General features: G+C 41.3%; 1 protein-coding gene across 1 annotated transcript; it reads right to left on the bottom strand.

Moving 5' to 3' along the window:
* Positions 1-11,395: 11,395 nt before the first annotated feature.
* Positions 11,396-11,953, bottom strand: LOC311613294 (large ribosomal subunit protein uL23-like). The gene has a single exon (XM_084867003.1). It carries the CDS (start codon positions 11,933-11,935, stop codon positions 11,465-11,467), a length of 471 nt encoding a protein of 156 aa, XP_084723129.1. The 5' UTR covers positions 11,936-11,953; the 3' UTR covers positions 11,396-11,464.
* Between the last annotated feature and the right edge of the window lie 1,556 nt (positions 11,954-13,509).

The following is a 13,509-nucleotide window of genomic DNA, read 5'->3' as shown; positions in this document are numbered from 1 at the left end:
GGCGGGGACCGACCTGCAGCCTGGCTGCCAGGCCGGGGCCGCCCACCTCCCCCAGCGCACCCGCGCCCTTCAGAGCGAACGGCTGGCTCACTGTGCAGAGAGCGAGAGCCAACTGCAGCCCCAGCCCGGCCCACAGCGCCAAGGTCAAGACCGAGGTGGACAGAGGGGGGCAGCCCGGACGCACCTATCCCGGTTTAGGGGCGCGCTTTCGAGGGACATCCGCTGGCGCGCGGAGCCCGGTGTCCTGCGGGGGCTCTCCACTCGCCCCGGACCCCGTCTCCTCCCGCTTTTTCCTCCCTTGGAGGAACCCAGGTGCCCAGGAGCGCCCCGACCCGTTACCGTTACCGAGGCTGAGCCAGCTCCGCCCGGAGGCCACTCCCGCGGGGTCTGCGCTCGCGCTTTCGGGCACCGGGGACCCGGGTGGCGCTCTGAGACCGGCCCTGCACGAGGCCCGGAACCCCCTGGCCCCTCCAGGTGGCCGGGGCTGGGGCAGGTACTGAGCGACCTGATTGCGCTGGCCCCGCCCCTGGAGGATCCCCCACCACCGAGCCTGTCCGCACAGGAGCCACCGGCAGGGATAAAACGGTGCAGGCAGGTGCCTTCCTTCCCAAGAGTCTTCCTCCAGTTCCACTGCCCTTTTGCCTAAGAAATGGACACGCGGTCAGGGAACCTGGCGTGGTCTGTACGGAAAACCCTGAGAACAGGTCTTAGGACCACGGGATGTCGCTGCCCACAGGGCTTTGCCTAGCCACCGCCTGAAAAGCTCATATCTTTTCCTTTTTCTGGTCCACACGGGTCCCTGGAAGTCCAATGACATCTGATGTCCCTGCCTGATGTTGAGGGGTACCCCGACCTCCGGGCTGAGCCGTGTGGAGTTATAGTTGTGATGGGGAGATCTGGCAGGAAAGAAGCAAAGCCACTGCTCCCTCAGTTAATGTTTAAAAGTCTACCAGCTGCTTCTGTGCTGTACCCCTAAGGACACTTGCTGACATCAGTCTGCTCCGAGAACATGGCCGGAGGAGATGGAAGGGAACTGACACTTTTTAGCACGTCCAAAGCAGCTCAGCATGGAACTCTTCCCTGCCCTGGTCTGTTTGCTCACCTTCTCCTAACTCTGCTCTCCAGTCCTGGCTGGACTGAAGACCAGGGGGAGGGAGAGATAGGGCCATCCAGCTTAATGCTCAAACAGGGAGCATTCTCCTCAAATCACATGTGCTCTTTCTCATACCCTGGGTAGTCTGCATGATTCAAGTCAATGGTGAATAATGCATCAATAATAAAATAACATATGATAAAATAAAAAGCTTGGTCCCTCAGCCCAGGCCCAACTTGTAAAGGAGAGGGAGTAATAATTTAGCACTTGGAGCAACCTGTATTATTCCTACATCACTGTTCTAAAAAACAAACAAACAAACAAACAAAAAACAAGCAAACATTCAAAGGCAAGCTACCCACCTGATCCTTCCAGCAGGTTTACCGGTGGCTTCAGCACTTCACTTATCTCCCCCCTCTTGTCACAGGTTTTTAATTTTGACCTCAGGTTTTCACATGCTGCCTTTTCTCACACAAACTTCACACCTCCATTCCTCCATCTCGTTTCTTCTCAAAGGCAAAACTGAAATATGAAGAGATGTGTTACTTGGTTATAAACAATTCGACAGAAAGTGAAGACAAGATACATGTGCAGCCTCATGAGTTGTCATAAACCAAAGCTGTGCAATAAGCACCCAGGTCATTGCCATCCCCCCAGAACCTCCCCTGCCCATCGATTTCCATTCACAGCCCTTCCGTTCTCTCCCCCATAAAGCAACAGCGATCCTTACTTTATAGTATTTACTTCCTTTTTTAAAGTTTTATAAAATTGTTAAGCATTCCTGAATATGACCATTTAGTTTTACTTTCTGTATAGCATGAACTTGTGTGTGTGTGTGTGTGTGTGTGTGTGTGCGCGCGCGCACACGCGCTTTTAACCTCTTTTTTCACTTGGTTATATCTGTGAGGTCATTCGTTTTTGTTGCATGTAGTTGTAGTTGGAGCCACTACAAATAATACTGCTAATAAAGTCCTTGTATATATGTCTGGGTGTGCAAATGCAAACTTAAAAAAAAAAATTTTATTGATTTTTCATAGAGAGAAAGAGAGAGGGATAGAGAGTTAGAAATATTGATGAGAGAGAATCATCGATCAGCTGCCTCTTGCACACCCCCTACTGGGGATGTACCCGCAACCAAGGTAAGTGCCCGTGACCGGAATCGAACCCGGAACCTTTCAGTCCGCAGGCTGACGCTCTATCCACTGAGCCAAACTGGTTTCGGCAAGTGTAAACTTTTTAGGCTGTATACCTTGGAATAGAATTGCTGGGCTATAGGGTATGCTTATATAACTTTATTAAAAATACCATATTGTTTCCCAAGGTGATCGTTCAAATTTATACTCCTACCAAAGATGGGTGGTAGTTTCAGTTGCTCCACATCCTTGCCAAAACATCATATTGTTAGACTTCTTAATTTCTATCAATTTGGTGGATGCATAATTTTGTAAAAATTGTGATCTTCATTTCATACCCTTAATTTCAAATAAGGCTGTGTGCTTTTACATGTGTTTATAGCCTATTTGAATTTTGTCTTGTGAAGTGCTTGTTCAAATCTTTACCTATTTTTAAAGAGAGTCATCTGACTTTTTCTTGATTCATAAAAGCTTGTTGTTTATTCTGGCTACATGCCTTTGTCAGTTGTAGGTTGCAAGTATCTTCTACTTGTTAATCTTGATCATTTGATCAAGAATAATTTTTAAAATCAGGATGTTTATTTTGAGATAATTGTAGATTCACATGCAATTGTAAGAAATAAGACAGATAGATCCCAGGTTCCCTTTACGCAGTTTGTCCCACTGTTAACATCTTGCAAAACTTCAGTGCAATATCAAAACCAGGATATTGACATTGACATTGGCATTGAGACACTCAAGATACACAACAAAACCAGAAGAATCCCTCATATTTCCCTTTTATAGTCACTTCTACTTCCTTTTGACACCCCCTCCCCATCCCTAACCACTAGAGACCACTTACCTGTTTACCATTTATAAAATTGTGGAATTTCAAGAATGTTATATAAAGGAAATCATACAGTATGTAATCTTTTAAAAAAAAATTTCCAGTGTAATTTTTGGGAGATTCATCTAGGTTTATTTATTGGGTGGTATGGATGTATCACGGTTTAACCATTCACTCACTCATATAAAAGACATTTGGCTGTTGTTCCTTCCCCCACTCCCAGTTTTGAGCTATTACTAATAAACCTGCTATAAACATTCATGTACAAGTTTTTTTTTGTGAACATGAGTTTCATATCCCTGGGATAAATGCCAAGGAGTAAAACTGCTGGATCATATGATAGTTGCATGCTTAGATTTTTAAGAGACCGCCAGCTTGTTTTCCAAGATAGCTGTACCATTTTGCATTCCACTAGCAATGTATAAGTGACCCAGTTTTTCCACATCCTTGCAAGCATTTGATATTGTCACTAGTTTTTAAGTTTTAGCCACTTGACAGGTGTGTAGTGATATCTTATTGTAGCTTTAACTCTCATTTCCCGATGGCTAATGATGTTGAACATCTTTCCACTTACTTATTTGGCATCTACATTCCCATCTACTTATTCTCTTTGGCTATCTACTTATTTTTTGGCCATTTCTAATTGGATTTTTTTGGTTTTGTTTTGTTTTACAAAACATTGTTGAATTTTGACAGCTCCTTAGTCTGGATCCTAGTCTTTAGGCAGATATGTAGTTTGAAAATATTTTCTCCCAGTCTGTAGCTTGTCTTTTTACTCCTTCTACATGGATTTTACAGAGAAAGTTTTTAATTTTAATAAGGTCCAAATTTTCACACAATGGATCATGCTATTGAGATAAATCTATCTAAGAACTCTTAGCCTAGCCCTAGATACCAAGGATTTAGATGTTGGTATCAAGTTGACAATTTTTCCTTCTATTACTATTTTTGTGAAAGTTTTTGTTATAAACGGGTATTGAATTTTGTTGAATGCTTTTACATCATGTGAATTTGTTCCTTTTTAAGCCTGTTAACATGGTAGATTACATTGATTGAAAACAACCAGCCTTGCATTCCTGGAATAAAACCCACATGGTTTAGTATGTAATTTTTTTATATTGCGTGCAACAATATTTATTAATATGTTTTAAAGCATTTTGCATCTATATTCATGAGAGACACTGGTCAGTAGTTTTACTTTTGGTTTTGGCACCAGGGTAACACTAATGTCATAAAATGAATTCGGAAGTGTTCCCTCTTTTTTATTAATGGAAGAGTTTGTGAGGGATTGGTATTAATTCACTTTTAAACATTGTAATTCATCAGCTATCTGGGACTGGATCTTTCTTTGTGAGTAGTTTTTAAATTATCAATATCTACTTGCTATAGGTATATTCAGATTTTTTAATTTCTTCTTGAGTCAGTATCAGTAGTTTACATCTTTGTGGGAATTTGTCCATTTTATTTAGATTTTCTAATTTGTTGGTGTACAATTGTTTATAGCATTCCTTCATCATCCATTTTATTTCTGTACAGTTGGTAGATTACCTCCCTTTCATTTTTAAGCTTAGTAATTGGAGTATTTTTTTTTTTGTCAGTCTAGCTAAAGGTTTGTCAATATTAAAGATTTTTTTTCCAATGACTAGTTTTGGTTTCACTGATTTTACATTTATTTTCTATTATACTTATTTCACCTTAACATTTTTATTTCCCTCCTTTCTTCTTGCTCTGAGTTTAGTTTTTTTTTTCTTTCAATTTTTCTATGGGGAAGATTAGATAATGAATTTGAGAGATTTCTTATTTTTTTAATATTGCTGTTTACTGGTATAAAATTTTCTCTTAGCATTGCTTTTGCTGCATAAGTTTTGGTGTGTTGTTTTTACTTTCATTCATCCAATATTTTCTAATTTCCCATGTGATTTCTTTCTTGTCCTATTGGTTATTTGGGAGTGTATTAATTTATTCATATTTCTGAAATTCTCGAATGTATTTGTTAGTATTATCTAATCTTATTCCATTCTGGTAAGAGAACATGCTTCCTATGATATCAGACCTTTAGAATTTATTGAGGCTTATTTATGGCCTAACATATGGTCTGTCCAAGAGAATGCTTCATGTGCTGTTGTTGGGTGGAGTGTACAATGGATGTATATCTAGTTGTTTTATAATGTTGTAGGAGTCTTCTATATTGTCATTGATCTTCTGTCTAGTTTTCTATGATTGGAAGTGGGATTTTGGAAGTTTCCAACTTTTGTTTGTTGAACTGCCTCTTTCTCCCTTCAATTCTATCACTTTTAAAAATTTATTTTTGAGCTATAATGCCATTTTTCAGATCTGAATATGCAAGCACAACTTTTAAAGTTTCATCATTAGGTATAAAATTTGCAGGTCTTTGTAGATGTTCTTTATACAGAAGGAAACTTCTCTCATTCCGGTGGTCATGGCATTTTGCAGTATGACTTTGTACTTCTCCCCTGAAGAGGGGTCCCTCTCTTCACCTCCTAGACTCTGGCTGTCCCTTGGATTTACTAACAGAATATGGTGAAATATGGTGCAAGTAACATTGTATGAGTTCCAAAGTCTAAGGCTTAAGAAAGAAGCCTTGTAACATCTTCCCTTGTCATGTTAGAGCCCCGAGACCACCATGGTGTAAAGAAACCCAGGATGAAAGACCACGTAGAGAAAGAGCATCTGCCACTTTTGCCATATACTGTTCATGAGGAGTAAGTCACTAAATCCAGCCCACACCCAAGTATAAGTACTGTTCCCCTTCCCATTGACCTGACCCTAGAGTACATGATCCCAACCCAGAGCAGGGGGTGGGGCAGCAGCCAGACCCTGGGTGAACCATGGACTCCAACTTTAGACTTCTAACCAGAATCCCCAAATGTCCCCAGTAGCCCCAACTGTAAAACTCATTTCTTTGTATTTCTATCTTCTCTTGGTGCTTAAAGCTAGTAATTCTTCATTAACTTGTTAGCTCTTTGGTGTTTTTCAGACTTAAAACATTTTAATTTAGAAAATAAACTTTTAACCAACCTTTTATTATCTTCAGTTTACACTTCAGGAGGCTGGGTCTGAATTACTTAATCTGCCATTATTGGAAGCCACGGCATGTGTTCATGTTCTATTGTTTTAATCTGCAGGGACTTATTTTGGCTGAAAACATCCTTTCTGCTAAAGATATAAAGGATAACATCCAGGGGGAAAGTACCCATAGCCTTTGCTCTCTTAGTAAAGCAGCTTGCGAAGGCAATAATATTTATCTATTGACTTTCATTATAAAATCAAAGGACCATTTGCCTGGCCGTTGAGGCTCAGTTGGTAGGGGTGTTGACCTGTACACAGAAAGATCACAGGTTCCATTCCCGGTCAGGACACATACCGAGGCTGTGGGTTCAATCCCTGGTTGGGGCACATGCTAGAGGCAACCAATGTTTCTCTTTTACATTAATGTTTCTCTCTCTCCCCTTTTCTTATCTCTAAAAATTAATGAAAAATGTCCTCAGGTGAAGATTTAAAAAGAGCAAAGTAACATTTAGACAGGGGCCACATCACTTAACGGAAGTGAGATGATACTCAGATATCAATCTAGTCTCCTTGGCCAGTGGACACTTCCTCCTCCCTTACCTGAGGAGGCTGTTCTCCATTTTCCGAAGCAGTTGGTATAACTGGGGGAAAATACTTTTTTAAATCTAAAAACAGGTTCTTCTGTTGCAAGCTTCCAGAGATATCAAAAAGGAGAGTTAGTTTAATTTCTTCCACGTGGCCAACTCTGCCATCTGACATTCACGCTGTATATTAAGTCAGCGTTAGGATTTAAGTTTGCTTTTTTTTTTTTTAAAGATGTCATGTACTGCTTAATCAGTAATTTAAGACCACGGATTTCTCTAGAGAGGGACCAGATTATGAAGCCTAGATCAATAGGTTTTCTCTTATACAAGCCTATAATTCCTTATCCACAATTTGAAATTTAAAAATGTCAAAAAGTTAGCTACTTCCTATGGCATTGGTTTCTACTTTATATCAAATGACAAGAAAGGGAATGTTACCAGGGGGCTTCTTCCTTCCAAGAAGCTCACTGCCGGTCCTCTGAGGAGCTCAGAGGAGCCAGCAAAGCCACATCAGAGACCAGATGTGAAGGCTGTCTGGCTGGAACATCTGTCACTGTGATCGCCAGGACTGCTTGGAATGACTTTGCCTACTTTGATGGGAGTGGGGGCTGTCCTCTTTGGTTTCCCCCAAAGAGGAAGCCCATTCCTTTTCAAAGGTGAACAAACGTTACAGAGGCTTAGCCTTGATTTTCACTACCGTTTTAAAACCACTGTATGGATGCCAACACGTGGCCTTCTGATGGCTTCCCTAATGCAGTCAGTGCTTGCAAGTGGGAGGATAAATGCCCCTGTGCAATAGGAGAGGTGAGTAGGATGGAGGGTTGGTGGGTAAGGGCCCTTTGAACCCAACCTATCTTTCTTCCAGTCTCAAACACCATCCTCATTTCTGCCAGGGCTCATGGGAGGCCAGGCCCCAGAGGTAGGCGGCTGATGCTCAAATCTCCTAATGGAGTTTGACAGCAGCAGGATTAAAAGCACAGATGCAACACCCAGAAAGCAGCGCAGGAAAGCATATGCGCCCTTTCTATGCCCATTCTCTTGCTATTGGCACTTTCTTTTAGAGAGAGAGCTGAACCATAAGATAAACCTTTTCATAGAAACAGAGGCTTAAAAAAATAATAGCGATGAAAGAGCTTTGGATAGCGAGGGGGGAAAGAGGGCAGAAGAAAAATTTGCTGTGAGGTTTCCAAGGGCCAGGAGCTGGGATGGTCTGCAGAGCAAATTCCTTTTGGGAAGCAGAGATCCGTGTGCAAAGGACAAAATGACAGCTGCGGCAATACTACCATGCAAGCGAGATTCATTTGTCACACCAGGCCAACTCTGAAGGCAACTACTGACTTCTTCTCTCAGGACACAGTGAGGACTGTTACAGGCAAGTGCAAGCCTTCTCAGACTGGCCCAGCCTCGTGACTTTTTCTCCCCTGATCTCCTCAGCACAGGACCCCCTGGCTCTACAGTTCTACTCTGGCATGGAATTGTTGCCTTGTCCTGTTATTGTGCTGTTTCGTCTGGTTATCCCTTGCCTCCCCAGTGAAATTCTAAGATCCTTGAGGGTAAGCACATGTGTCAAACACAAGGCCCGCGGGCCAAATCCAGCCCGCCAGGCCTTGCAATGTGGCCCGCACCGCGCTGTCATCACTGCACTCCGCTGTCAGTTTATGACATTGTCAGTTTATGACTGTTCAGTAAACCATTCGGCCCGCGATTTAGGCTGGATTTTAGATTTTGGCCCCTTCTCTGATTGAGTTCGACACCCCTAGGTAAAGCAATGCATTAAAACTAATTCAACAATATTTACAGAATGTCTGTCTATACTCTATATTCAACGGAAAGGAATTCAAAGATGTTTAAAGGGGCTCACAGTCACAGTTGGAAAAACAAGATGCCCACAAAACAACTATCTGTCAGTGCAAGGCAATGGGTGATTGAAGTCACAAATACATGGGATGATGTAATGAACATACACTGTATAGCTTTGGGAAAAGGAGACCGTGCTAGAGAGACAACAAGGGAGGGCTTTTAAGAAGCAACAACTCTAAAAGAAGAGGCTTCAGGGTGCTTGCTGCCTTTCAGCTGGCAGGAGAAGAACAAAGGGTCTATTCTGACTGTCAGCCATGAAGATGAGAAGGAATGTTCCCTTCCTAGAACAATAGACAACTGGGTACAAACAGGTGCATTTACTGAGAACGCTGGGATTAACTAACTGATTCCTTCAACAGGACTTAGTGCACAGATGCCCAGGTTTGGAAACATCTGGATCAGTTGCCTGGGAAGTGAGCATGTGCCTTGCAGAACAGCATTGCAGTGACTTGAGGAAGATCATCAGCCCACTTTCCCTTCTGCAAGTTGCTTTGTCTTTTTATCCCTGTGGATAGTCTTTGACCATTTAAGTGATGACAACCAGGGAAAGGTGTCTATTTGGCAGACATTTAGCAAACAAAAGACCAAATAAACCACAAACATGCCAACACCACCTCTCTGGATTTGTCTGGAAAATATGGGAATGCCAGAAAACCTGTCTGGAGACAACAAATTCCCTGGGTGGTCTCACATCTGCCCTGTGACCAAGCTGAAGGTCTGACAGAGCAGCAGAGTTAAAAGGAGAAAGATCACTTACTGTCTGAGATTCGTACTTCGCAGCACCTCCCAATGCATGATTTCAAGCTGACATGAGCTGTCCTCAAAGTGCGTCCTATCAGCACCAAATGCACTCTGACAGGCCACTTAAAGCGCAAAGCCCTTCCCTTACAGTTTCTCAAAGAGTAGCTTTTGGCCAACAGTGGCCAGAGATACACCATGATTCATAAGACCAGGTAACTCTTTGAGTCACTGTACACTCCCAGGACTCAAACAAGATAAGCATAGATGAAAAACATTTAAAGGAAAAAAAAGAAAAGAACTTGGACTAGACATAGAAAGGACTAGGGATAGGAAATATAATACCAAGAACAACTATGTGCCGCTCTGTGCCAGGCACTGGGCTCAGCACTTTATATGCATTGTTTCATTTGGCCTGCACCCCAGTCCAGCTCCTGCCCCGTCTCTCTGCCCACTCACAGCAGATCTCTAGAGTGAGTGTCTAACCTGGTCTCCACCGTTACAGGCTAACACTGTCTCACGTTCCGGTCATTCTTTTGCCCATGATAACCCAGCTCCTTTCCCTACCCTCTGCTGCCAAGGTCACCAACCATCTTTCTGCTGGGAAACCTTACAGACATACCACTACATCTTTCTTCCTACTCAACCTTTTGGCAACATTTGCCAGAGCTGACCATGACCTCCTTGAGAATCTCAAAGGCTGGTCCTTCTCGGGCTACTTTATTTTTCTCGTAGGATTTCTCAATAACTAAAGCTCTTTTGTGTCTCTCTAGACTAGAATGGAAGCTCACTGAGGATAGGGGGCTCTGTTTTGTTCACTGCTCTATCCACTGGACCTAGAATAGTACTTAGCATTGCTGCCCCTGGGACAAACACTGGAGGATTGAGGGAAATGGATGGGAGGGAAATCTTTTTCTGTAGATACTTTTGAATCTTCTAAGTTTTATACAATATGTATGTTAGTAGCTGTAAAAATAACAATTGCACAAAATTTCCCAAACATTGGATTTTATACTCTGGGTAGTTAAGGAATCTTGAGAAGTCCTTCATCCCTCTCCCCTAACTTTGACAGGGCCCTCCCAAACTGCCCTACATATTGTTTTAGAGGAAGAGGAAAGTACACAGATGGGAAATAATTTTTGTATGTCATCTTGATAGGTTTAATTTTGGTTTTCTTGTCATCTCACTCAAACCGTACTATGTTAGCAGTTATTTTTGTTAGATATTTTTGGTAGCCTTTCATGAATCTGAGAAAACATTATACTTGGGGAAGATTGACATTTTTCATCAACTCCATAATCCTGGGAACGTTTGCAGTGGGATTCCTTGGATATTGACTGTCCTTGGAAACTGGGAGCCAATTCAGGTTTTATTAAACCTGGCCCAGGTTTCTGGCCACAGATGCAAACTTCTCATCTATAATTAAGCAGATGATAACTTTGCAGGGAAGAAAGGTGATTCGTGAGCCCAAGATAGATTCAAGATGGTGTGTGTCCCTCTCTCTGCCAAAATGTCAGACGTGGCCTCTGTGGGTCTGGACCACATCGTGGGAGGCACCACCAGGTGTGGGGATCATAAAACAAATGAAGGCACTCTGCAGGGTTCTTGCCATGAGTCATTCTTCCTTTTTTGGGACCCAATTTGTTTGGAACAATCCTCGAGAGTTTGTGTTCTAATACTTGCCAAGAATGAGGCTGTGAGCAACAGGCTTACCTACACAATGCCATTCAGTGATGGAGACTTCTGGTTTTCACTAGAATTCACATTTACTTTTAAACAAATTAATTCTTATGCCAATTCTTTTTATTCCAAAGGCATTGCAAGTATTATTACAGAAGCTACTATTCCAAATCCCACTAGGGAAAGCTGTTCATTCCTAAAGATCTAGGGGTTCAGACATAAATTGCCATAAGGGAAAACAAATGTCACTTGAGTACCTCTAACATGCCTGCATTGAAATTTGGAAAAGAAGGATCAGTGACTAATATATTCTGTAAGTACTCTTCATGAAACATGAGGAGGACAAAAATCATTGCTGAATCCAAGATCATGAAGATTTATGCCTATATTTTCCTTGAAGAGTTTTACAGTTGCAGTTCTTAAATTAGGCCTTAGGTCCATTTTTTTTTTTTTTTTTTTTTTTTTTTTTTTTACAGTGTAAAATTTTTATATTTAGAATTAGGCAGCTGGACACAGTTTAGATGATTCCAATTTTGTTGGCAACATCCAAAGCATCATAGTCAGGAGCCAGTCGAACATATGCCTTCTTCTCGCCATCAGGCCTGATCAGGGTGTTGACCTTGGCCACATCAATGTCATAGAGCTTCTTCACAGCCTGTTTGATCTGGTGCTTGTTGGCCTTGACATCCACAATGAACACAAGTGTATTATTTTCTTCTATCTTCTTCATGGCTGACTCGGTAGTCAGGGGGAACTTGATGATGGCATAGTGGTCAAGCTTGTTTCTCCTGGGTGCGCTCTTCCGAGGATATTTAGGCTGCCTCCGGAGCCTTAGTGTCTTTGGCCGTCGGAAGGTGGGTGACGTGCGGATCTTCTTTTTTTTGTGGCTGTGGACGCCTTTCAACACTGCTTTCTTTGCCTTCAAAGCCTTTGCTTTGGCTTCGGCTTTGGGAGGGGCAGGGGCTTCCTTCTTCGCTTTCGGCGCCATCTTCGTGAAAAGGGTTTACGAGACCCTTAGGTCCATTTTTTGTTAATTTTGTATATGATGCAAGGTAGGGCCCAACTTAATTCTTTTTCATGTGGCTATCCATTTGACCCAGCACCATTTGTTGAAAAGACAATCCTTTTCCCAAGGGTGCAATCCTTGGCACCCTTGTCAAAAGTCAATTGACCACAAATGTATGGGTTTATTACCTATCAATTCTGTCCCACTGACTTACATGTCTATACTTATGCAAGCACCCACAGTTTTTATTACTGTAGCTTTATAGTAAGTTTTGAACTCTGAAAGTGTAAATTCTTTAACTTGGTTCTCTTTTTCCCCCCAACCTATGTTGTTTGGCTGTTCTGAGTCCCCTGAATTAATATATTTAAATTTTAGGGCCAGTTTATCAATTTCTACAGAAAACCAGCTGGGATTTTGATAAGGGTTGTATTGATCAGTTTAGAAATATTAACTTCTTAACTATATTAAGTTTTCCAATACATGAACATGGACTGCCTTTTCATTTATTTAGGTTTTCTTTCTTTCAGTAACATTTTGTAGTTTCAGTGTACAAGTCTTGAACTTCTGATAAATTTATTCCATGTTTTATTCTTTTTAATGCTATTGTAAATTGAATTATTTTCTTAATTTCATTTTCAGATTGTTCATTGCTAGTGTAAAGGAAAACAATTGATTTTTGTATATGGATCTTATATCTGAAACCTTGCTGAATTTGTTTCTTAGCTCTAATAAGTTTTATGTGTGTTTATTAGGGTTTTCAGTTATATGAGATCATGTTATATACAAATTGAGATAGATTTTCTTCCTCTTTTCTAATCTGAATGCATTTTATTTGTTTTAGTTATCTGATTGTCCAAACTTGAACCTCCAGTATAATGTTGAATAGAAGTCACACAAGTACACATATTGTCTTGTTCCTGATCTTTTGGGGAAAGCTTGTTAAGTGGTTTTTCACCACTATGTACAATGTTACCAGTGGGTTTTCTTCAAGGCCCTTAGTCAGTTGAGGAAGTTCCCTTCTATTTCTAGTTTTAATAATAAAAGGGTGTTAGATTATGGCAAATGCTTTTCTGTATCTATTGAGATAATCATGTGGTTTCTGTATATATTTTTAGTTAATATTTTAGTGGTTGCTATAGGGATTACAATTAACATCCTAAATCAGCAGTTACCAACCTTTCAGACCTCACAGGACACCAGTGGTCCATGGACCATCGGTTGGCAACAGCTGTCCTAAATTATAGCAAATACTTCAGATTAATGCCAGCTTTCAATTCAATAGTGTGTTGGTTAATTTTATGTAAAAATTTGGGCCATGTTTTTTAGTATTTGGTCAAACATTCTGGGTGGGTATCTCTTTAAAGTTTTTGTGTTTTTTATTTTTTTTATGAGATAAACATTTAAATTTCATGTATTGAATAAAGCAGATAACCCTCCCAGGTGTAGGTGGACCTCATGTAATCAGTAGAAGACCTGAACTGAACAGAAGGAGTGATTTTTCTCTTGAGTAACAGGTGATTCTCCTGCCTGATGGTCTTTAACCTGGAACATTGGCT

This window comes from Pipistrellus hanaki (assembly GCF_964339955.1).
Source record: "Pipistrellus hanaki genome assembly, chromosome: 18".
Classification (NCBI taxonomy): Eukaryota; Metazoa; Chordata; class Mammalia; order Chiroptera; family Vespertilionidae; genus Pipistrellus; species Pipistrellus hanaki.
Note: the sequence above shows the minus strand (reverse complement) of the source record. Positions and strands in the feature narration are given on the sequence as shown.